Below are 24,270 nucleotides of genomic sequence, written 5' to 3'. Positions count from 1 at the left end.
AAAATCATTTCTATGCCTCTTTTGAGTTTCTTTAAATTATTTTAAGTGCTGAATTATGCTTAATTTATTTATTTGTTTCTCTCTTTTTTCTGACGATGTTATATTAACTTTAGAAGTCATCTTTGCATCAGAGACTTTATTCAAGTGGATGATAATTATCCTTTTTGCAAATCCTTTTTATCCAAATTAATGCTGCTCACCAAAGTGTAATACAAACTCTGCGGGAAGTCGATTTACTTTTCGCAGTATCAAACCAAACAATCAAAGGACTTTTTTCCTCTGAATACTACAACAGTAGCAACAGCAACAAAAAAAGTAATAAACAACAATTACACTCCTCAAGTCCGCAACTAAAAAGCCGCAGAGCCAAAACGGTTTAATGTACCGAAATAAATTCATTCACTGCTAAAGCACACACACACACACACGTACACACCGCAAAGTTTCGTGAAAATGGCATGCAAATGTGTCCTTCTCAACTCATCCCATATACATGATGGGGAGGGGGAGAGAGGGAATCGGCGAGAAAGGACAATAGGGATGAGGTCAACCAAAACTCCGGGTTCGCGACATTTCGGTGCCACAATTTGCATACGACTAAGGGATTAAAATGTATCGAGACAATTATCATAAATTAAGCGTCTCTCTCTCTCTCTCTCTCGGTGCACCAGCAGCAGCAGTAAAAGGACAATAGGGTGCACCACATAACGTCACCTCGGGCCACACCGATTGTGAACGCTTTTTTACCGGTCTTCTTCATTGCATTTGAACCTTCCGGTTGCGGCGATATTAGGACGACTCAGCTCACCGACGACAACGGCGTCGAGACCAGCCAACATTTGTGCACATTTATGATGACTCGCTGACGATGATAATCGGAGGTAGGAAAATCGTCGCGATGAGCAATTCCAAGCTGTTGCCGCCGCATTTGCAAGGAATAATTTCCTATTAGAATCCTATTGTGCGAACCGGTTTGCTTGGATGGGGCCGATGCAGGCGTTGCTTGTTTAACGGTTTTTGCGGTTTTGAAGGCTTACCGCGCGCACGTGGTGGTGGTGGTGAACACGCGATGCGTGTGTGTGTGGAAGCAGAGTTTATTGAAACTGCTCATTCTATCGGAGGCACCTGGTAATAGGAATTGTTGTGTTTAATTTGTCCGCTTTTGGCAGGCTAGTTTCCTAATTACTTTTAGCGGGATTTGAGGTCACGCAAAAGGAATGTTTTAATCACTCTATACACAAATTCACTTGGGTGGCCACAATTTCTACGCGTGGTAGACGGTATCCTACACCGGAATTGAAATATCTACTGTATTGGTTCCTGAACTGGGGTGGGATTGCGGGAATACTTCACAAAATCACTGAAACAGAACTAGATACAGTTTTTGGCCCGTCATAAAAAGAAAAGGACTGGAATGGATTCATAACTACCTCAGAACAATTCCATTCCAATTGTTCAGAAACTATTCCAGGTATGGTATGGATTTGAGATCATTTTTGGAGGACAAGTTTGAGATCCCGATTTGGAACCGGAAACGTTTTTTTATTGCAAATCAGTCGTTCGAAGATGGAACTTCTGAGGCACGTGGACATTGGTACAAAGCTGGCGAAAGAGGTAGAGCTATAGAACCTCAACGACGGCGTCACTAATGTACAAAATACGTTATCCTCAATGACACGAATCTCATCTAACCATAAAGACCGATGACGACCGAAGACATTCCTCGAGCAAATTATGCAGACAAAGTGTACCTGCTTGTGATCAATATTTGTATTTACGATGGATATTGGACTCCATATTGGCGATTGGCACGTCAGTGAGCACGTCACTAGAATGACACTCGGACAGCTTCGCACTGGAATTCACTTCAAACTCATCCAAGTTATCCAAGAAGGCGCATTCGCACCATGCGTCGCCAAGGGTTCGTCGCCTACAGGCCGCCCAACAGGATCATCCATCACAGTAGCCGATAGATAGGGCATTTTTTTGTCTCCATCGTTGCTGTATTGTGTTTGCTGCCGACGCTCTAAAGGCAAAGTGATCCGCGCGTACGTTTGTTTTATATTCTTTTTTTTCTGCTGCCAACTTCATCCACCGACAAGAAATATTTGGTTGAAAAAAATAAAGCGAAACCCACCCCACCATGGAACAAGAATCGGACGAGTTTCTGCAACACTTCACCACCTCCACCGATTCTTTTCTGCGGCAGCACATCTCTACCGACCAGCTTGAAGCTGCCTTCACCCCGCTCCACGCCAGCAACCGAACGGCGCTGTGGCCACTGATGGAGGGCAAAATCAAGCGGCGCGAAAACACCGACCTGCAGGTACACATCGCGGACACGCTCGTCCACTGCCATCTGCTGCCGCTGCAGTGCTTCAGCGAGTACTTCGAGCAGGAGGTGGAACCGGGCCAGCCAGTCGTGAAGCTGCCGGCCGACCAGGTCCCACCGGCCGCCTTCCAGATCGTCTACGACTGGATACTCGACCCGAACCGGCCGCTGGAATGGCAAAGCTTTGTCGCCGTCCTGTCGGCGGCCGAGTACCTGCGCATCCCGGCACTGATCGAACGCTGCTGGCAGTATCTGGACAGCCCGCGGGTGGTGGAAAATGCTGCCTTCTACGTGTTTCTCCAGGCGCGCCGGTACGAAAACGTCCAACTGCAGCCCATGATGTTACGGCGCATCTGTCGGTTCTTTCTGGCGCTCGTCAGTACGCTCGAGTTCTGCGAGCTTTCGCTGGACGATCTGTCCGTCCTGTTGGCGTCCAACATAGTTGCAGTGTTTGACGAAACGGACGTGTTTTACGCCGCCTGCCAGTGGCTAATGTACGACTGGACCGAGCGGCAAGGCGCGATCGAGCGGGTGATGGAGCTGGTGCGGTTCGAGCGCATCCAGACGGCCGATTTGGCCCGGTTCTGTGTGTTTCAGGAGTGCGCCGAGCTGCAGCCGATACTGCGCCATCCCACCACGAAGCAGCTGGTCGATAGGGCGCTTGCGTCGATCTGCGCAAGACCATCGAGCAGAAACGGTGCGTCAACCGATGATGCCAGCGGCCGATGGTTGCCGGCCCACCGTCGCCCGACCGAGCGTGTCCGGCTGGTGGCGGAATCGAAGGAAACGAAAGCGTACGTTGCCGGCGATACGAGCTACGATGGGTTTAACGAGTTTCTGGGCGTGCTGCGCGAGCAACCGAACAGCTGGCGCACGTTTCGTCTGACCGAGGAGAATGTGGGCCTGCTGGAGGACATGTTCGGTGGCTGCACGGTGAGCGGCGTGTAGATTGTGTTGCGATGATGGTTTCGAACAAATTACCAGATGGTGTCTAAAATTTCCCCACAGAAAAGCGAGAGAGTGCCACACTCTGTTTTTAGTTATTTATTTTTTGATCAATTTTCGAAAAACAAAGCCGGTAACACAAATGCCAATTAAAGAAAACAAAAGTAAACATGCTTCTTTATTATTGTTCCTCGTGTTGGGTTTCCTCAGATTATACTAATTAATACATATTCACATACACGTGCGCCCCTTTTGCGGGAAGAAAAAAAGAAAGCCGTGGAAATTGCTGGCCCGGGACAATGGGAGATGGTGAGAAACGGAGGAGAGCTAAGGTGTATGATTCGGCCGAATGGACCAGCTTAAGTGTAAGTGAGCTCCAGATCCAACCCGGCCGCGGCTAATGCGCCTTAACAAACAAAGCACTTTGTTCACAAAATATATGTATGTTCACGATGCCTCCGTCTCTCTCTCTCTCTCGTTTTGGTGTTGTTTGTTGAAAGCAAAAGTGCCGGATAAAAAAAGAACTGTTCTCGATGTGTGGATGTGGTTCGAGGAAGCTTGAAGCAAGTGTTTGCTATTCAGTTTCCTTTAAAAAAGGACGTAACGAAATTCGTACAATAACACACGCTTCCTGCATCGCGCACCACTTCAATGCCTGCTTCGTTTATGTCGCTAGATGTAACGTACGTTAAAAATATATTCCACACTTTTGTTTCCTTGCTTGTTTGTGTTTCGTTTGTTGCTAGTTTCATGCGCGAAGGCTCACGCGTTTTGGGATATTATAATGCACGGAATGAAGTAATAAGAGCCGTCGACAGCCGGCAACAGCACGGAGCACGTGGGACGACATGCGTGTCCCTTTTCTTTTCGTGCGCGTTTTCTACAACCGTTTAAAGTCTAATGACCCCCCGTAAAAGCCCCACACGTGTTGGAAAAGGGGGATGGGGGGGGGGGGCTGTGGAGAGGGGGGTTCTGTATCGTGTCAGACTGTCTAGAGGCTGTCGTATGTCTCGCATATATGTGTGTGGTCGTGTGTGGTTCGCTTAGCCTACTGCGGATGTAATTAGTTCCGCCACGTCCATATCCGTCGACCGAACTGTCAGCTGCATTGTGACACCGTCAGCCACGGCCAGCTTGGAGCGGACGAGCACCTCAACACCACCACGGAACGTGCCTGCAAAAAGAGGATGTGGAGAAATTAATGACACTGGCCAATTTGGATGGCGCCAATAGCAGCACACTCACCAGAGCATAGTAACGTGTGGGTATGGGCACCATCCGGCACGTTCTCGGACAGATTCGCCGGCGCTAGGCCCAGGAATTTAAGGATCGTGTTGACGGCATCCTGCAAACTGGTCACCGACGACAGCTCGAACGTGTCTTCCGCTTCGACCCATTCTGTGGATAGTGGAAAGGGCATACAGTAAGCATCAATCTCGTTTGATCGCATCAAAACCACAATCCCTTACCCTCCGTATCGGCACTTTCCCACGCGGCGAGGAAGTTTTGCTTCTTCGATTTCTGCATCTGATCCGCCACGGTGACCTCAATGTCCTCCAGTATGTACTCATCGTTGTAGCCTTCGTCCGAATCGGGCTGACCGGTGGCCGGATCGCAATCCTTTACCAAAAAGCGTAATGTGGCACCCAGTGTGGCTAAAACAAAAAAAATGGGGAAATTAAATTAAGCAAGCATTTTAAACCCGCAAAAACTACATTCCAACGATACGCGATATCCATAGCAACTCGAATGATCTGTCATTGGTTGTTTGGATCCTCACATTGGACCTCACATTGGACCTCACACTCACCGATCGAGCTGGGCACATCTTCGGGGAATTGAACGATAACGTAGGTCGATTCTTTGTCACCGTACGGCAGCTTCGCACACGGTATGACGGCACGCGACACGAACCCTTCCGGCAGCTCCAGATCGACGCGCACATTCTCCAGCAGCTGATCGGACAGGGTATTGACACAGTCGAACTGGAAAGCGTCGAAGAGCGGAAAGAAGAAAATGAGAGTTAATTACGATCATTGGAAAAAGCAAAAAGGATTGGTTTTACCTGGAAAACGATGTGATGCGCGAAGCAGTGCTTGATGCAGGACACCGTGTACTCGGTTTCGCTTTCGGTCAGCTGCACCGGAGCGCAGGATTTGTGCAGCGCGCCGACATGATGGATGCCCGGGATGGCCAGCAGCTTCTCCGTGTTAACCTCTTCGCGATTGACGCGTGCAATTTTTGGTGCCGCTACAGGGGAAAAAGGAGAGAAAAGCACGTTTGTGTAAGAAAAGGGACATTTAAGCCGGTTCGTTTCCAACCTACCTTTGTTCATGATCATAACCTCCTCGTTCACCTCCGGCTGGACGACCTGCGACTTTGGCACGATCGACAGATCGAACCGCTCGGTCAGCGGGCCCTTCAGATGTTCGTTCAGTGACTTTTCCAGCAGTGGCAACGATACGATCTCGTGGTCGGCAATGAACCGCTTGTTCAGCTCCGGGTTCGACTGGTTCAGGATGGTGTAGTAGTAGGTGGCCCGATCGCGCACCTCGTCGTCGCAATCCATCTGGCACCGGTTCAGCAGCACCAGCACGTTCGGCAGCAGATCCGGACAGCAGGCACCGAACTGTGCGATGGCAGCGACGGCTGCCGCCCGCACGGTCGCATTCTCCAGGATGACCCGGTTGTAGATGAAGCGGATGTAGCGCGACGGGCACTTCGAGTAGGGGCCCTCCTTGCCGAGCAGGTGCAGTATTCGCACCGCCAGCGACGTGTGCTCACAATCCTCAATGAACTCGCACAGATGCCCCAGGCCCGCCTCCTTCGCGTCCGGGTTCTCCTCAATGATCAGTATGATCGTGTCGACGATCGACGTTTTATACTCCAGCCCGCCCTCCTCGCGCAGCATCCCGCTCAGGAAGTTCATCGTGACCGCGTGCTTGCGCGGGAACTTGGTGCACAGCGAGCGGATCGCCTGCACCACCACCAGCTTGAACTCGTCCGAAATCTCCGCCACAAACGTGGCGATCTGCTTCATCAGCCGCTCGACCGAGCTTTCCGCGCCCGTCTTCAGCAGCGTGGTGATGGCGAGCGTCGCCACCGATCGGTTCGAGTCGGCAATCAGCCCCTCCAGATCGAGATTGCACACGTTGACGGCGGGCGGGTGCAGCATCGCCACCTTGTTCATGGTGCGCACGGCCGCAAAGCGGAGCGTGGCCTTCGACGAGCCGCAGAACAGCTGCAGTATGCTGACCGCGGTCGACAGTTCGCGCGGATTCGTGCGCTTCAGATTGACGACGGCGTGGGCCGCCTCATACACCACCATCTCCGACTTGTTGCGCAGACAGCACTCGACGAAGTTGAACAGCGGCGAGTCCTCCGTTGCGTTGCCGCTTGCGTCCTCCTCCTCCATGATTTTGCACGCAATGCGAATCAGAAAGCAGGTGGCGTACGGGCTGCGCAAGTGCTGGCGCGTCAACTTGTTCACCAGCTTGGTGACGGCGAGCCGGTCCGCCTTGCGGATGTGGTAGAGCAGCCCGAGCCCATGGTACTGCACCATAATGTTGTCGCTGTTCAGCGCTTCCTGCGCCTCGTTGGCCCAGCGCTTCACCACCTCCCCGGCCGTGCTGGCCAGATGGAGCGAGCTAACGAGCGCACCGCTCGACACGGGCGCGTTCCGGTCGACGATGCACTGCTTCATGTAGCGCTCCACCGCCTGCAGCATCGTGCTGTCCGTGATGCTGCACAGGGCGCGGATGGCCGGCGCACGGTACAGATCCTCCTTCCCGGTCATGTCCTTCGTCAGCGAGCTCGTCACAATGATCACGTCGTCCGCGATCGGGCTCAGTTCCTTGATGCCGAGGTACACCATGCGACGCATCACGACGTCCTTCGATTGGAACAGCTTCGTCATCGCGAAGAAACACTCCGTCGCTTCCCGGGTGCCCAGCACCTCACCCTGTGGAGAGAAGAGGAAGGGGGGGGGATTACAATTAGCACATGCAGATGTAAACACTCCCCCTAGGTGCACGGGGGGCGATGTAAACCTACCTGATTGAGCAGGTACAGAATCTTGGTGAGAATGTGTGTACATTTGCGTGCGTTCACCGGCGTCTCGTTGAACATTCGCGTCTCCTGCAGCACCGACGTCTTCTCCAGGTTTTGCCACGGATTGCCACCTGCATCCCGCCGTCGCGTACGTCCCCGTTTCGTGCGCCACATTTTCGTTCAGCCACCAGAGCACCGACACAATGTGCACAAGGTAGGAAGGAAAGCAAATTAGTGTTTGATCGTGGCGAAACCCCTCCAAAACGAATCGAACCCAATGGTCACTGCGATTAAACAGTTCGATTCGCCCCTTTCCCCGCCGCCGTCGCCGCTGCCGAAAAGTACATACCGTCATCTTCCTCCTTGTTATCTCGCTTAAACGAGCTCATCCTGATAACCGGGACCGGGCTGGTGTGTGCGTTATCTTTGCGGCTTCACAATACCACCAGCTGCACCGTGCGGGGATGGATTTTTCAACGAAATCTAATGCAATTTTGTGCCGGACAAACGAAACACTTTTCCTCGGTCCTAAATTTTCAACCACGTCACAATAATTGATGTAGTTTTTTTTGCTGCTGCCCCTTCGACCTGTCAGGCGGGCTGGTATAAAGATTGTTTGACAGGTGGGTTGACGTTTAGCGGTGAAGGGTGACTGTCAGGGCCACTGAACTGTCATTAGACCAGTTCAAAAAGAAAAAATGATCGTTATTTTACTCTTATCGGACAGAATCGTTTAAGGAAAAATTGTTTATTTCTTATACAAACTTTGGAATGATAGCTATTTTCTCGAAAAAAACAAACAAAAAACACACACACACACATGTTGTACTTTTCGCACGAGAAAATATATTTGCTTTCTCGATGGTTTCGTGGTTTTGTTTTTGTATTTTTAAATCGTCTTCTAATTAAACTCCAACTGATTCCTTCCTCCTCGATTGCAAATCATTTCGCATTGGCTCCATCATTGCCAGCTGTTCAAATATTTACACGAAACACAAACCGTGAACCTCCCCAGCAATCTTTTCACACACTACACAGTGGGCGAGCGGTCGCGTGCTTAGGTTTTGTTTCCGAAACTTCGTCTCTGTTCCTACTTAATCAGTAAATGCGCACACATCATACCAAACGCAAACATTATACATACATACACACACACACACTAGTCCTTTTACTTCCGAATTACAATCTTGTCTACTATTTTCGCCCCCTTTTGCAAAGCGATAATACTCTCCCTCAAATCTTCCATTATTCTTTCGAGGGGGGTTTTGTGTGTGTTGCTCGTGTGTGTGCGTTCCTGTCTGCTTACTGTTACCTACACAAATAGAATAATGCGACCGCTTCTTGCCCCCTTTTCCTTGCTCTTAACGCTACACTCTCATCTGAGGGCGCTTTCTATGGGTTTTAGGATATACTACGTATGTTAATTCTACCACCACACCTCCATTGCCTGTGTGTTGCATTAAATATTTGTTTTAAAATTACTACACGTACACGAATGCGAATGTATCGGAAGATGCCGCACGCTCGCGCGTGTGTATGTGTGTGTCTTTCATCTTCCTTGCTTCTATTAGCTGCTTCCCTTCTGCACTCGCATTGCAATTACTTCAGTCCTTTTTCCGATACACAACTATTGTTACCTCCTTAACCCCCGGCGCCCTAGCAGCAGAAGATCAGAAGACCAAACGAATCCTACGAATTTACTATTTACAGTTGCTATACTTTTATAACTACAGCTACATGGACATCACGCGATTGCTTTACTTTCCTTTACCCATTTCCACGGCGTGAGAGCCTTCTTGCCAAGCCGCAGCAGCTCCCAAACCGCCCACACCCCGGAGAACCGTCGGCTTTAACATGTGATTTTTGCTGTTTTTTTACAATTATTTGCGTGACTGGGGACGTTTAAGTGTTGCGTCTCTATTGTAGTACGCGTTCTATAACCGTTTGCTGTATGTCCTGCGAGTGCCCGCCGTTTGTGTGGTGTGCCTTTATAGAGCTTTGTTTGTTACTGCTACCATTTCATTGCTCGTACGCAACGAAATAACTTCATTCAGTAATAGACGCGAATACGATCTGGAGTTTAAATATATGTTACAAAACATTGTTTGCATACCCCTGGCACACAACGTTTGTGCCTTCCACTCTCTTTCTCTCTCTCCCCGCTCTCTCTATATTTCCAACAGCGCACACGACGCCTACATGTGTACCCTCCTCCTCCTCCTCCAGTCGTTTTTCAGTGTAATCCCATTTCCCGCCCGAAAAGTCTTTCGTTTACGATTTCTTTATCTTTTAAATTGTTCTCGCACCCACGTTCGCTGCTCACGTTTCGTTTTTTGAATTTGTTTTTTTTCTTATTTTCTTTTCGTTAATATAAATTAATATCTCTTCTATGCTCTTCTCCAACACGTGTTTTGAATGCAGAGTTGCCACACGTGTACTACACCTCTGTCCTCTCCAATGCGTTCTAAATATCTTTCCCACACACACACATACACAACCACATACACACTCTCATCTCTCTCATACGCACACACACACACACACATCTAACGATTTTGCCAAAGTGTTTTCATTTCGTTTTCTAGCAAATCTTCCAAACAGTTCATAAATATTTCGATAAACTTTTAAAAAATTATCTCTGCTTCTGGCTATTCCTGCCTGCACTTCCCATGCAACGGGAAGGCGTATCTCTTTCTCTCTCCCTCCTCTTTCTATCGCTTTTCTTTTTGTGTGTAAGAGGCTGCTTGAGCGAGAGAGAGAGAGAGAGAGGGAAGAATCTTGGGGTAATAATTGTTTTTTGTTTTCGGTTTTCTCTATATTTGCGTGCCTCTGCTTCTCCTTTCAAAAATTACTACTGTTTCTGTTTTTTTTTTGTTTCAATGGTTTCACAGCTAGGAAGTTCCCACGTGTTATGTTTTTTCTTTTGCGCGGATAAATTAAGTAAGGGCGTTTTGTTGTATGATTTCAATTTCGTGTTAAACAACCATTCATTTCGATTGCTGACTTGCATTATCTCCGTTTGCACGCACGAACATATAACTTAAAACACACACACGCACACATACCAACCACAAGGACACAATGAACTGTTTGACACAAAGCAACAAAGGACAAAGTTACGATAATACGCGATATAGCAAGATGAAAGCGGAAAGGTGTGGAAAGAAAATGCAAACAGTTATTCGTTACTATTTGATAGAGGATTGTGTGCATTTTCCCTTGCATGGAGCTACTTGAACGGATCAGGAATGCGCGATCAGTACTAAGGTTATGGAAAGCTGCTTTACTCAAACTAATAAATAACAACAAAATAGCACACAAAAACGAAACTAATGGTCGATAGAGCGGATGAAGAAAGGATACATTCTAATATTTAACTGCAATGTGGCTCGGTTTGCGGCAAAGAGCTGTTGGAAAGAAAATCCCTATTTATAATGCACACCACAGTAAGGGTTAAACCAGTGCTCAGTGCTCCGTTTAGCCCGACAACACGCTGGACCTAGTGGAAGTGAATCTCCTCGCTCAAGTGCAATGCCAATGCGTGTGAGGTACTTCTAAGGATTGCGGAAAAATCCTACCAATTGGTAACAGACGCAGTGGGTTAGAGGAAGATCACTCCGTAAATAGTGTGGTCCGTAGCAGTTGGTTTGGTTGGTACAAGGGTTGTGATGATGGTGGTGGTGGTGCTGCTGTAATGGGGGGTGATGATCCGCTCGATGAGTACGCGCTCTTAATCGTAATCACCATCGCTGGCATCGCTTTCCTCCTCCTCCGAGCTAGAAATTCGGCGTTTCTTCTTCTTAGCGCTGCGCGAAGAAACGGCCGATTTGCGCGCCGATGCCGGTGCCGCCTGCTGTCGGTTCGATGAAGGCTTCGGTGTCTTTGCTGCACTACCGACGACCGCAGCACCACCGTGGTTCGCCGCCGACCGATTGCTGTAATCCTACAAGGTTGATTTTTTTTTTTGCAAAATGGCACGTACAACAGGTTTGTGTTAGATAAATTACTGCCCACCGCCCACAACGACAACCATCACCCGCTCTTCCTCTCCATCTTCATTCACGTTCAAACACTCACATTCTGTTGCGAAACCGGCATCATGCCGGGGTTGGTGGTGGTGCTATTCACGTTGTTTACGTGAACGTTATTGCTTGTTCCGTCTGCTGTGTGATTATGCTGCTGGGAAGCCATCGAATGATGATGATGATGGCCGGATGCTGATGCGGCGGGAGTTTGCTTCACGGGCGTTCCGGCGACCGAGTTGGGCTTTTCGTCCTCATCCAGCAGGTCCGGGTCGTCCGGATCGAGCTTCAGCATCAGCTGTTTGAACTGGAAAAAGGGAACAACATACAATATTAAAATCACAAATCAAACTGTGACCGCACACCAACCAAGCGCCAACAACTTACGTCCAAGTATCGTTGCACCAGCTCGATTCGTTCCTTTTCGGTCTGTGCTCCAGCGGTGGCCCGGTTTTCCTTCAGCAGCGTTATCGTTGCCTTCGGATCGAACAGCGAGTTGGATCTTCGCTGCATCGCTTTGTCGTAGATCTTGCCAGACTCGGACGGTGAGTACCGTGATATTTTGCTACAAGATGTAGAAACAGACTTCATTTATAAAACTGATCGATTGTCGGTGAGTGACCGCTTTCCCTTACCTATCGGTGATGCCGTAAATATCTTTTAGATGTTGCTTGAGTATTAGCAGAAGCATGCAACCCTGCGCCGACCGGATACAGTTTTCCAAATCGGAAGTGTCGTCCGGCAACCGGGTTAAGATCGCTTCCTGGTCGTCATCGTCATCATCTTCGAGGGGGTTTTGTGCTGTGGAGTCGAAAAGTAAAGCAACGTATGTAAGAATTTTGGACAAACGCGAATTGCACCACCACTGCCACAACTCACCAGTCGGGTCGGCATTGCCCTCAGTGCCCGGCAGCGGCTTCAGCCCTTCGCGGAACGTCGCCAGCAGGTTCGTGCCGGTCACCGAGATGAGTACGTCGATGTGATGAATGATGAACAGCGGCTCATCCTGCACCACGTACGGGAAGTAGGCCAGATTGTCCGCAAGGTACAGCATCTGCCGCAGACTGATCTTGCCATCGTCGAACTGCTTCGTGATGGAGTGGATAAGGGCACGGCGCTGCGGTTTGGTGCCGCGCAGCAGCGTGTACAGGAATCCGTTCATCGCCGACGGCGGTTCCTGCGGATCCTTTATCCGGTAGCCCCGCACGAGGCTGCTCTCGTCTCGGCGCTGCAACAGCTCCTGCAGCTCGTACGACAGCTGCATGCCGGCGTTCGATTTCATATTTACAAAGCCAGGGTACTGCTTGTCGATCTCCTGCAAATGCCTGTCCGCACTGTGTGCCACCTACAAGTAGAAGATAAGCCCCGTGAAGTGTCCATTTTGTTATTCCGATTCGCAGTGACATTCGTGCAAAATGCGCGCACAAACATACCTCTTTCTCCGGGTCTGTACTTAAGCATATAAGATAAGGAACTATTTGTACTGGATGGACCAAACCTTGGCGCAGGACTACCTCGATGACCCGCATCGCCCAGCTCCGCACACCGTAGTCCCGGTGCAGAAAGCTGCGCAGTATCTCCTTCAGGTAAATCTGTATCACACGGCTCGCCATGCCAGACGACACGTCGCCCATTTCCTTCAGATCTTCCGTTTTCGATTGTTTCGACCCTGCGTATGGAAGGAGAAGGTAACGGGGTTGCTCAGTACTTCTCGCAAATCACTATTTGCGCCTCGCCACTTACATTCTTTATCCTTCCGCACCATCTGGTTTTCCTCCTCTGTCAGATACATGAGAATGTTTTTCAGCACCGTGATCTTCATGTCCGTTAGTACCTTGTCCTGCGTGAGCAGATAGTTGTAGTAGTCCCGCAGCTCCACCTTCATCAGATATTCGTAGTTTTTCACGCAAAAGTTGCCCATCGACGTCAGCGCTTCCTTGCATATTTCGCTATGATCGCAGGAAAGGAAAAATGCCAACGTCGCAAACACGTCCTCGCATATGTTCGCTGGTAGGGTTGAGCCTGCAATGCAAACACATACACCAGAATGTTAGCAAAAACAGAAGAGGAAAGCAGCTTGGGTGGGGCAATTTACCTTGATTGGAGGAATCCTCGCCGGGCTTTGGTGCACCGTACACTTCGGGCTGCTGGAAGTCAAAGTAGCGCATTATCAACCCAACCGTAAAAATGCTGCGCCGAAACTGCGGCCGAAAGTACTGCTCGATGGGTATCGAAGGGTCGGACACTAGCTTGTCCTTGATGCATACGAGACCCTTATAGTACAGTCTAGTTTGCGGCAGGGAAAAAGAAAACATAAATCGTCAATAAACAGAACAAGACCATCGCGCCCGCTAGTAACATACTTTGAAAAACAATCCCGGATGAGTTTATAGTTCTTGGTGATTTTGTTTACAACCGTCGACAGGCAGGAAACGCAACTCAACACGATGGTACGGCTTTGCGTGACGATCAGCATCATCAGATGGGACTCTAGATCGGCTAGGAACACTTCGCTCGGATGGTCCATCAGTGGAACGACCTGCAAAACACGAATCGATGCGTTATGCATTATTAGTAAGACGTTTTAGTGCCTTTTGTCACCGCGTTCCACCAACCTGTTCCAATATTTCCGCGATCGAGCTGATGAATTTCGAAATGATCTGGTTCTGGCAGCGCATGTTCAGATACGGTTCGAGCGACATCGCATGGTTGACCAGCAGCTGGGGCTGTATCTTGGCGAACAGATGCAACGCCGTGATGCAGCCTACCAGCCGCGTGTTTTCCGCCCCTTCCAGCCGCATCGTAGCGTCCACTAAACCGTCCACAATCTGCTGGCAGGCTTTGATCAACGTTTTGGGAATCTCTTTCTTCAGCTTTTTGTTATCATCTTTGCTCTCTTTCGGCTCAAATATCTAAACAGTAGAGGAAAAAAAGCGTTTGTAATGTATAAGACTGATTAAGCGACCGTATGGAGCATACCGTTTTCAGTAATGCATCGAAACCTTGCGTCCCCGTTTCGTGTGACGAACAGACGACGTCTATAATCTGCGTAATCTTTCTGTCCATCGCAGCCTGCAACGAAAAATATGCTTTTTATTAGTTTTCTGCGGATGTAAATGAGCCATTTCTGATGGTAAAATCGTCAACTCGTATGACTTTAATAACAAGCCCGTTGTGAGTTCAAGCCCCGAATGGACTGAGCCCCCCCCATACGTTGGACTTTGATTATCCTACTATGGTAGTAAACAAGTCACTGAAATGTATGTGTATGTATGTACGGTATAGACAAGACCTTTGACCGGCGGTTGTTGTGCCAAAAGAAAAGAAGAAGTGAGTCATTTGTATACTACCCCATACCTTATCATTATCATTGCACGGCGTAAACCACATCGTCATGAACACGTCCATGACTAACTTCTGGATTCCTTCCTCGTCGTTCACCCTCCGGATCATTTTGACGCAGATATCCGGTATCTTCTCGTGCGCCGGATACTCGATGCAGATGTCTCGAAGGATTTTGATTACCCGTTTTCGCACCGAAACGCCCGTATCCTTTGAAAAAGATAGAGAAAAGATGGTAAAACAAACGCCTAACGCGCGTCCACCGTCATCACTGCACACCGCCGCCAGCTTACCAATATTCGTTGCGATATCATTTCGTAATACTGATCGATCAGTTCCGGATCGGAAAGGATGTACTTGCCGACCAGATCGACTGCCGCCTCCCGCACCGAGATGGCCGTATCGAGCAGCTTCTGCTGCACACCCATCTGCATGTCCTTCCGGGCGAGCACGAGCTGGTCCACCTCGACGATGTTGGCGAGACACTTCATCGCCCGCGTCCGTATCGCCACGACCGGTTCCCGCACGACGAGAATGATCTTCTGCAGATACTTGTCATAGCTTTGCGAGAAGGACCGCTTGCTCGCCAGATACTGCGCGATCAGGTTCGCATTGCTGTAGTCGATGTACGTTTTAATCTCGTAGTTGCCGCCGGCGGCCGGACCGCTACCGCCCGACCGGGCACCACCCCCACCGCTCCGCCCGTACGGCCCTATCTGGCTCAGGTAGTACTGCTTCCGAGTGTCCAGCATTCGGAAGATTTCACTGTTCAGCTCCTGATCGACCTGGCCGTCGCGCATGTGCCCCTCCTCGCCGTCCGAATCGTCCCCCGCCCCGTCCGAGCCGTCCGAGTCGCTCTGGTACTTTTTCCGCTTCTTCCCACCACCGCCACCACTGCTGCCGGCCTTTTTCCGCGACGCGTAGCCCTTCTCACCCTCCGCCACCTTCTTGGTGCGCTGCATCATGTCCCGGTACCACTGGGTGATGTAAAAGTGGCGCGCATGGTTCCACACCACATTCCCCTCGTGCGCGTTCACCGCGAGAAAGTCGAGCAGAATCTTCTGCAGAAACTCGGTCCGCTCCTCCTCCTCGTCCAGCTGGAACTTGCTGTTGTGCAGCGGCTCGTCGCCCTCCTTCTCCTGCTCGATCTTGATGTAGCGGATCAGCGTGTCCATCGTTTTCACCTTGCAGCGCGACTCGACCGTATCCTTGCGCAGCCGGGCCGCCACGATGCCGAGATACTCGAGCGACACCACGCGGATCGACTGCTCCACGCCCTTGTCCGACATCTTCTTCACCAGCATCGTGCCGAGCAGGCTGAGCAGCAGCTCGGCCGCCGGCCACTCCGGCTTGTTCACCGTCGTCAGCAGATCGTGGATAAAGTTCTCGAACAGTGGACGGAAATCGGTTTCGTTCGAGCGGCTTTTGCATTTGTCGAGAAAGGTGGTGAGAAAGTTCCCGCCAATGCTCAGTGCCGTGTTGTACTTGCTGTAGATGAACAGGTCCGTGCTTTTGGTGCTACCGCCGCCCATCGGCACGTCCGCACTGTTCGCACTGTTCGGGGGCCGATGTTTGCCACCGGCCCCACCGCCCCCGTCCGGGCTGAGCGTGTCCGGCAGGATGACGGACGACTGAATCAGCTGCAGCACGAGCGCCGTCATCATCTGTATGTTGCCCCCGTTGTTGACCAGCTTGTACGGCCGCAGATTGCGCTTCGAGTGGGGCAACCGATCGAACGAGGTCAGTATGTCCGACACGATGTTACGCCGGTGGTGCTGATACTTCTCGTTCTGGAATATCGTCGTCACCAGATCGAGACACACGAACTGCAGCGTTTCGATGTTGTCCACGAAGAACGGTTCCACCCCGAGCGAGGACGCGTGTATCACGATCGTGTCGACGAAGTGAAACAGCTCGAACATCGTCACCAGCTGCTTGGACAGCTCGACCGTTTTCGTGTACAGCATCGAGATGCCCTTCTGCTGGTAGGAGGCCGTTTTCTTCTTCTTGTTGTTATCGCCACCCTTGCGCTTCGTTTCCACCGAGTACACCGGATCGTACGAGGGGAAGATCGTCTCGCGCAGCTGAAACTGCACAAACTTGATGATGGCATCGATGTTGTCCTCCTGCAGGAACTTTGTGCTCTTGCTCGTGTACAGACAGCAGACGAGCAGGGCCGCCTCGACCGCGTTCAGTATCTTCTCGATGCACTCGTCCCCGACCAGATCGTCCTGCAGCTCCGAGCCGCTCAGATTCTTCGCCGAGTGGATCGACCGCATCGCGTACGATATCAGCAGCGTGAGCTTGTTCTCCGGTATTGCATCGATCGCATTTCGCACCTTCAGCTTCGCCGCCTCCGCACTGATGCTGTTCAGCAGCCCGGTCGAAATGCACTCGTACTGCTCATCTCCCTCCTCCATCGTGGGCGTTTCCGTTTCGTCTAGCTGGTCGAAAATTTTGTTCATCAGCGACACGAACCGCTGATAGGTGTTGGTGGCCATCAGCTCCTCCTTGCTGAGCTTCTTCACCACCGGTGCGGCGGGCCGTTCCACCCGCCGCACCTTCGGTTTGCTCAGATAGTCCTCCGGGTTTTCGTCCGCCCGCTCCTGCGCCTTGCGCTTCAACGCCCACGTCCCCCGCGATTCCTCCTTCATCTTGCTGAATATCTGATCGTACGTCTTCTTCTCCAGCCCCATCCGGGCGGCCAGCTTGGGCTCCTCCTGCATGAACTTTTTCAGATCCTCCTGCAGCAGGGCAACCTGCCGCTCGGTCAGCCGCTCGAGCTTGACGGACAGTTTGGGCAGCTTCAGCGTTTCCACCTCGGCCATGGGTATGAGCCGGTGCAGCAGCTTCCGATCGATCTGGGGTTTGGCGGCAGGTCCTGCGGGCTTGTTCTGGGCACTGCTGGAAGTACTTCCGCTGCTGCTTGGGCCCGATTGAGGCGCCTGCGCAGGATGCTGCGCACCGGCAGGACGGCTCACGGCAACGGTGGACGCACTGCTGATTAACGCACCACTCACACCGATCGGGCGTATGACTGGGGCGGCAGCGGTCGGTTGCTGAGCAGCAGTGCCGCCACCACCAGCCCCCGGTGGTCTCGGTTTGTTTGGGCCCATCAGTGGCGTTGGGTAGCGGTGCGCACTGGCACCGGTCTGCGCTTGCTGTGGCCCCTTCATAGCGCCACCCTGATGCTGCTGCATGTTCAGTGAAGTGGCCGTGCTTACCGTGTCCGGGGCCGTGCTACCCTGCGCCGGGGATGGTCGCCCTCGGGCGTCCAGGTTTTTACTCTGCTGCTGCTGCAAGTACTCATTGTTACGCGGTGCCGTTTCGGGCAGTTTGGCAAGATTGCTTGCAGTGCTGAATTGCTGCTGCTGTTGCTGCTGTGGCACAGTCGTTTGCTGCTGGTACAGTGCTTGTTGATGATTCATGCCAGCAGAAACGACCCCGGCCGTACTGCCGTTGTTCAGATGAGATTGCTGATGCAGCTGCTGCTGTTGAGATTGCAATAACGGCTGCCCCTGTGGCAATACGGTGTGGTTTTGCATTTGCTGCTGCTGCGGATATTGGTGCTGTTGGGCTGAGGCACTGTGTATATTATTATTCGTTTGATTTATCACATTTGAAAGCTGCAAAGAGAAGAGAAGGCATAATAAGGGAGCGTTCAACGATGTTCCAGCCAGAGGCACTGTTCCGCCTTCCTACGTACCTGTTGCTGTGGGATTAAGTGATTTTGTTGTAGCATTGTGGTCTGTGGCACCGCCTGATTGTTGGTAGGAGCTGAAACTACCGCCGGCGATCCAGTAGGATGGACTGCAGATGCGTACGACCCGGACTGTTGGATCACACTCTGATGTGGATCTAGTGCCGATAGCGGTTGCCCCTGCACGGTGTTGGATGTGTGAGAAACGATCACATTTTGATTGTGCTGTTGTTGCTGCTGCTGTTGGAAGAGTTGTTGCTGCTGCTGCTGCTGCAGTTGGCTATTCTCTGCAGAATTGGACGAATACGGAACATTTTGTATATTAATCACCTGCTGATGCAGCGCTGTGCCAATCGATTGCTGGCCAAGCATCACCGCCGAGGCTGGCGTTTGAGACGCAAGGGTGGGAAAGGAATTGCCCAGCACATTTTGCTGCTGACCGCGTATCAGATTTGGATCATTAAACTGAAACTGTTGCTGCTGCTGCTGTTGCTGCAGTAGCTGAGCTTGTTGCGGCAATAGCTGCTGCTGCAGGGGTTGAACAGTCTGTTGTGCGAGGTGTAGCTGCTGCACCTGCTGCATATCGTGCTGCGCTTGAAACACCGATTGCAACTGCTCGATTGGTATTTGTGTCTGATTCGTATACACCTGCTGTGACTGTTCCAAGTTGGTAAAGCTTTCGTTGGGAAGGTTGTAAAACTGTGTCTGTGATGTGGGGGCTGCACGCACACACGCGTGGCGCAAGAACAATCGAAAATTATACGAAAAGAATAAAGCAAAAATGAAAAATAATGAAACAAATTAATTCAGCAATTAAAAGTGCCATAACAGTTAAGGCCGGGAAGGTTAAATTAAAATGGAATTAAAATCTAATTGGCGCCATAGTATGTACAGTGCGATGTTTTAGATATCAATGTGTGTCTAGGATTTATGTACAATTTACTGCTTTCTTCAACGCTACCTCTAAGTATAATACATGTTAGTAGTCTATTTCGTTTGGAATATGAACCAACCAGTCGACTAGGTGCAACAGATGTTTTCCTTTTGTGTGAATTGTGTTAATGCAGCACAGTTCAGTTATTACCGCAACAGTTCAGCAACAACAATAATTAGTCATTCATACATTTGCTTTACAAACATTCCACAAACTGCAACCGTGTGCAAAATTTACCTGAGAATTAGTTACTTGGGGGATTGGGGTTGGAGATTAATAATGTTTTAGGAGTTTAATACGGGCTTCGACATTGCTGTTACGTTTATAAATATTAAACCAAACTTTTGGCTGAATTTCATGCCGCCCACGTGCAGCTCTTGTCCAAATACAATGAAATCTCTAGCAGTTAGTGACCAGTAACCGTACTTGCTAGGCTAGCGAACACTTACTTATTTTCTGCTGCTGCTGCGCCACCAACTGCTGCTGCTGATTGCCCGCCCCCAGCGCAACGGCGCTGCTAAACATTTGGTGTATCTGCGGGTTGTAGGGGCTCTTGAATACGTTCGGCCGGCTGGCATGGATCGCCTGCAGCAGCGACGGCCCATCGATCGGTGCGCCATTGGCGGGGCCGGGCGGTTGCGGGTACTGATCCTTCAGCTCGATGCTGTCCGAGTTCGTCTGCTCGATGGCCGTCACGAGCTGGGCGGTAAGGGCGTCATCCCGCGTCGCCAGCAGATTGTTCGCCTCCTCGGCCACACGCGGATGGAACAGCAGCGACCGGTTGAGCGACGCCGACACGGACAGCGAATCCGAGATGGGCAGTTCGCTTAGCACTAAAATCATAAAAAAAATTTTAAAAGGCATATTAGTTGTGCATTATTTGTGCAATAAAATTGCTCAGTGCTGCGCTACTCACGGTCCGAAAGGCTGGTAAGACCAGCGAGTGTGGTAATTGGGACGCTGGGAACATCTCGATCGCTCATTGCTACGGCGGGAGGTGACGGGGGCGCGGGTGGTACGGTGAAACAATGCTGTGTTGGTAAACACAGGCGCACACACACACACACACACACTTTCTTTCCCGCGGAAGGGCTACAGGTTTAATCCCGGTCAGGACACGTTCTAGTAACCGGGTTTCACTTTAACCACGGACACTGTACTTAGTTGGGTTTATTTTTCGATGCTTTCAGTGATATTTGCAGAATCAGTTGTGCCGTCCCTAAAACGAAATTGAAAACTTCCGGTCAGCAACATTATTGTAGTTTGGAATAATAAATATATAAGTACAGAATAAGTCAATAAATACATTAAAATTAATTTGTACACAAAAATCAAACAACATTTGCTCCAATTTTAGCAGCCAAAAACATCACAACAGTAGCCGCCGGGTGCCGATGTGTGTCAGACAGTTCCTGGCCGACGGTGGTGTGTTGCTTGGATCGCGGGAAAATGTTTTTATCCGAGAGTTTTGTTTTGAATGTGTACACATCTCACGCACACACACGCGCACGCGCGCACACACATCGCCACACGAGACGGAAGATTCCGCGCGTCGTTTAGAGATGCAGTAGACAAACACACACACACACACACACACACACACACACACACACACACATGAACGCGCGTCTAACCGTCTGCAATGTACCGTTTTGATGGTGTGTGCTGTCGGTATTTAAAAAACTTCCTCATTCGCCAAGGGGGTGTGGGGACAGCGTCTCAACGCATACACTCAACACGCGAGCTCGCCCGTTCGTGTCACTAACCCACGGAAAGAAGCGGCATGTACCAGTGTGTGTGTGTGAGCAACATACACAAAGCAAAGAGCGAGGAGAAACAGATGGAAATAATACTACTAGCAACAGCAACACGGGAGACGCATCTTGACAGCTACACTGCTCTCTTTCTCGCGGCGCGTGCGAAGAAAAGGGTAAACAAGTTACACAGCTTCCATCATCGTCGTCATCATCATCATCATCATTATTTAGTCTTGCAAATGCTGGGACGACTAACACTGACGTACGGGAAGAAAGGCAAATCATAATAATTAATCACAAGAGCATAGCACATCACCGCCCGTTACTGTGTGCAGGCGCGAGAGCGAGCTGGCCAGTAATAGCCAGCCTCCTTTCTCCTCCCCCTGTGGAGCATCTACCATGCCCCCTACCCTCCACAGAACCCCTTTCTCTTGTTACACTTTCAACATCAATGGTGGTGCACAAATTTACAGTTTTCTTCGGGCGCGCATTTCCGTTCATCCGCTCGTCTCTACTTTCCACCCATGGGTTCAATGAGAGGTACGAGAGAATTTTCTCCGTCCGGGAAATGATGGCAATCCCGTCCCTTTCGGCAGCCCTACGAGGCACGGCCAAAACAAAGAAACCCTCGGAAAAAGCCTCCGCGGTTGGGCCACGCGCGCGTCAAACGGGGGAGCAGAGCTGTCAAAATGTGTGGCAGCGCGAAAGTAATTCTTTTGTTCGGGCAGCGAGTGGCTTTTTTCCTTCGATGTAGAGGAAACAGGCGGCCAAATGGAAAACCAAGCGACCGGGAAGCATATTAAAATTTTAGCAAATTTGTTGACAGATTTTTTTTCAATCTAAAAATAATTTCAAATTGGAACAATCACAATTAAATGACTTTTTTCAACCACATTATCACGTCTAGCAAATCAATCATCTCTACATCTGTTTTTTTTTGGATCACTGATATTCATCATCAATTTGGTAAAAATCAGTAGATCATGAGCGAAGCGCAAAGTTTCCACTTTTCCTCCCCAAAGCTGAAGGTAAATGATTAACCACAAAAAGTAATATCCGATTTTACAGGACACATCGATGTTCCTGTGCAACGAACAACACACACAAGTGGTTCGTTCGACCGTCTGCCTGTTGTAATCCACCACCTGGTCCATATAGATGAGTACGCGTGTGTGTTTGTGTGCGTGTGCATCACAACGGCATGTCTGGCACGCAACCGAAGCCTACTTTCCCAGCCAACAGTGGATGGTGGAAATTGGTGAATATCTTTCCCTTACTTTAAAATGAACATACACACACTCTCTCTCCCTCTCGCGCACACATACACAAGAACCACGCACACAGAGCAGTCTGCACGAAGAAAGTGACATAAAGAGAGACCACAAAACGGCCCCCGTGAGCACACAACAAGAGCACAATGTACCAAAAAATAAAATAAAACCAACATATCCACGGAATTGCTACATTCCACGCACCACGGACGCACGCACACTTTCCACACATCGGCGGTGAGGTTCGGTGGACCCCAGCCACAGCACACACACACACACACACAGCACGACCGTTCTCAGGTGACACCTCAGTGGGAATGTGGAATTTTGATCCCCACAAGCACAGAGCACACAACTCTATCCCAGCGGGATTACTTTTTTCCCTTTCTTTACTTTTTCTCACTCAGACGCCCGACGGAACAGATGATTTGGAACCACTGTGTGGCAACCAACGGAAAACTGACGGCACCAACCGTTCAACGCAGCCTCACAGCTTCACAGAGATCGTAGCAACCCATCGATGGTCGTGGGTCGCAGGTCACCAACATACACAATGCAGCTTCACCAGCCGACGAAGGATTCTACCGCCAGAGGGCTGCTGCTACCCCGAAAACACCGAACTGTATACACGCACGCACGCACACGCACACACATACACGCACACGCACACGCACGCCAGCCGAAAGGGATGAGGGAGTTGGGAGGTCAGCGAACCAAAATATTGCCTTCTAAATGCCTGTCACCACTCGGCAAAAGCTTTCGGGAAAACTCCCCCACGTTCTCACTTTCTCCTTCACTGTTCTTGTTTTTTTTTCCTTCTTGTTCTCACTGATTCACTGACGCTTTTCCGACACTTTGCTGCAAACCACCACGTCGTCCTCCTCTGTTTCACACCGCTGCCACCGTTTCCCTACCGATCCTTCCCCCCGCTCTCCTCGCACACTGACGTTCACGACGCGTAGCAGGGAAGCTGGAGGGCGAGCGAACCGGAGACGAGCGGGGTACGACGACGCGTCGTTGTCTGCCGGACGAGAGCAGGCGCTGGCTGGAAATGTACAGCTCCAGGCTCCCTCCCCCCGTTTCACCGATGTGTGACTCCTACCTGCGTGACTGCTGCTGCTGCTGTTGCTGTTGTTGCTGCTGCTGCCACACCACCACAGCGGATGGAGAAAACGAGCATCTTTTTTTCACATCGCCACAAAGCAATCAAGCATAGCTGCTGCCTCACGCACGGCAAAAAGGACACAGACACACACACACACACACACACACACGGTGGTGGTGCGTGCCTGCAGCAAAGGGATAAATTCACGGATACACTTTTCGATGCCAGTTGCTTTCTTTTGCTGCTGCTGCTGCGACGGCACCAATGATGATGGTGGTGGTGTTGGTGATGATGATGATGAATGATACTGTGCTACTGCTGCTGCTGCTGCACCACTACGCGAAAAAACACGCAAATCGACGGGCAAAGGCGAAACAATTCTACACACCGTGGCTTGGATGGCCCGCCGTACCGATATCACATCGATTCACGTTCACGTTCGCGTTCGCAAATTCGCCAGCCACTTTTCACTTCAAGCCCCGTGTGGAAGCCCCGCGTTTACTTTTTTTCCCGACAAAACGGGTAGCTTTTATTTTTTGCTCTCTCGCGTTTCGAAACGAAAATGGCGAACGACATTCATTTGCAGCGAAGCGATGTGACGGACGGCAAGGTTCGGCCAACGGTCCGCCGGATGACAGTTGACGGCTGGAGCGTTCCGGGCGAAAACCCCGGTCGAAATCGGGCTGGAGATTTGAACAGGTTAGAAAAGTCGTTTTTTGATATTTGTTTTATTACAAAATCATGAAAAATTTGTTGTTAATTTAATAATTGTACTACAAAGAAACAACACATTGATTTTGTCGCATCTTAAA

General features: G+C 50.4%; 3 protein-coding genes across 8 annotated transcripts; 1 reads left to right on the top strand and 2 right to left on the bottom strand.

Moving 5' to 3' along the window:
* Positions 1 to 1,904: 1,904 nt before the first annotated feature.
* Positions 1,905 to 3,446, top strand: LOC120901691. The gene has a single exon (XM_040309837.1). It carries the CDS (start codon positions 2,144 to 2,146, stop codon positions 3,278 to 3,280), a length of 1,137 nt encoding a protein of 378 aa, XP_040165771.1. The 5' UTR covers positions 1,905 to 2,143; the 3' UTR covers positions 3,281 to 3,446.
* On the bottom strand, positions 3,427 to 7,918 carry LOC120901690 (coatomer subunit gamma). 3 transcript variants are annotated; one of them, XM_040309836.1, is made up of 8 exons: positions 7,677 to 7,916; positions 7,331 to 7,458; positions 5,603 to 7,238; positions 5,343 to 5,527; positions 5,088 to 5,262; positions 4,747 to 4,932; positions 4,523 to 4,675; positions 3,427 to 4,451 (listed from the first exon to the last, which is right to left on the bottom strand). In XM_040309836.1, exons 1-8 carry the CDS (start codon positions 7,714 to 7,716, stop codon positions 4,321 to 4,323), a joined length of 2,634 nt encoding a protein of 877 aa, XP_040165770.1. In that variant the 5' UTR covers positions 7,717 to 7,916; the 3' UTR covers positions 3,427 to 4,320. The 3 variants fall into 3 exon arrangements, with proteins under 3 accessions (XP_040165770.1, XP_040165768.1, XP_040165769.1); XM_040309834.1 differs by having other exon boundaries at positions 5,343 to 7,238; positions 7,677 to 7,918; XM_040309835.1 differs by lacking the exon at positions 7,677 to 7,916 and having other exon boundaries at positions 7,331 to 7,516.
* A 232-nt stretch (positions 7,919 to 8,150) lies between these two features.
* LOC120900007 (nipped-B protein) lies at positions 8,151 to 24,048 on the bottom strand. Of its 4 annotated transcripts, XM_040306473.1 has the most exons (17): positions 23,456 to 24,048; positions 20,242 to 20,544; positions 19,775 to 20,158; positions 18,398 to 19,110; positions 14,985 to 18,317; positions 14,707 to 14,901; positions 14,329 to 14,421; positions 13,965 to 14,261; positions 13,713 to 13,888; positions 13,445 to 13,635; positions 13,093 to 13,371; positions 12,783 to 13,018; positions 12,229 to 12,694; positions 11,985 to 12,150; positions 11,737 to 11,914; positions 11,405 to 11,656; positions 8,151 to 11,270 (listed from the first exon to the last, which is right to left on the bottom strand). In XM_040306473.1, the coding sequence occupies exons 2-17, from the start codon at positions 20,306 to 20,308 to the stop codon at positions 11,058 to 11,060; spliced, it is 7,239 nt and encodes a 2,412-aa protein (XP_040162407.1). In that variant the 5' UTR covers positions 20,309 to 20,544; positions 23,456 to 24,048; the 3' UTR covers positions 8,151 to 11,057. The 4 variants fall into 4 exon arrangements, with proteins under 4 accessions (XP_040162407.1, XP_040162405.1, XP_040162408.1 ...); XM_040306471.1 differs by having other exon boundaries at positions 11,985 to 12,694; XM_040306474.1 differs by having other exon boundaries at positions 11,985 to 12,694; positions 18,398 to 18,678.
* Between the last annotated feature and the right edge of the window lie 222 nt (positions 24,049 to 24,270).

The sequence above is a fragment of the Anopheles arabiensis genome, chromosome 3 (assembly GCF_016920715.1).
Source record: "Anopheles arabiensis isolate DONGOLA chromosome 3, AaraD3, whole genome shotgun sequence".
Taxonomy (NCBI): Eukaryota; Metazoa; Arthropoda; class Insecta; order Diptera; family Culicidae; genus Anopheles; species Anopheles arabiensis.
The sequence above is the reverse complement of the archived record's forward strand: the minus strand, read 5'-3'. Positions and strand labels throughout refer to the sequence as shown.

Excerpts from the sequence above, each read along its gene's own strand:
- LOC120901690 (XM_040309834.1), bottom strand. The coding sequence starts at position 7,716 with ATGAGCTCGTTTAAGCGAGATAACAAGGAGGAAGATGACG. Across the intron at positions 7,459-7,676 it reads TAACAAGGAGGAAGATGACG|GTGGCAATCCGTGGCAAAAC; the intron begins GTATGTACTTTT and ends GGCGGGATGCAG. Across the intron at positions 4,933-5,087 it reads AGATGTGCCCAGCTCGATCG|CCACACTGGGTGCCACATTA; the intron begins GTGAGTGTGAGG and ends TTTTTGTTTTAG.
- LOC120901691 (XM_040309837.1), top strand. The coding sequence starts at position 2,144 with ATGGAACAAGAATCGGACGAGTTTCTGCAACACTTCACCACCTCCACC.
- LOC120900007 (XM_040306471.1), bottom strand. The coding sequence starts at position 20,308 with ATGAGCGATCGAGATGTTCCCAGCGTCCCAATTACCACACTCGCTGGT. Across the intron at positions 20,159-20,241 it reads TCTTACCAGCCTTTCGGACC|TGCTAAGCGAACTGCCCATC; the intron begins GTGAGTAGCGCA and ends TTATGATTTTAG. Across the intron at positions 14,422-14,706 it reads CGTGCAATGATAATGATAAG|GCTGCGATGGACAGAAAGAT; the intron begins GTATGGGGTAGT and ends TTTTCGTTGCAG.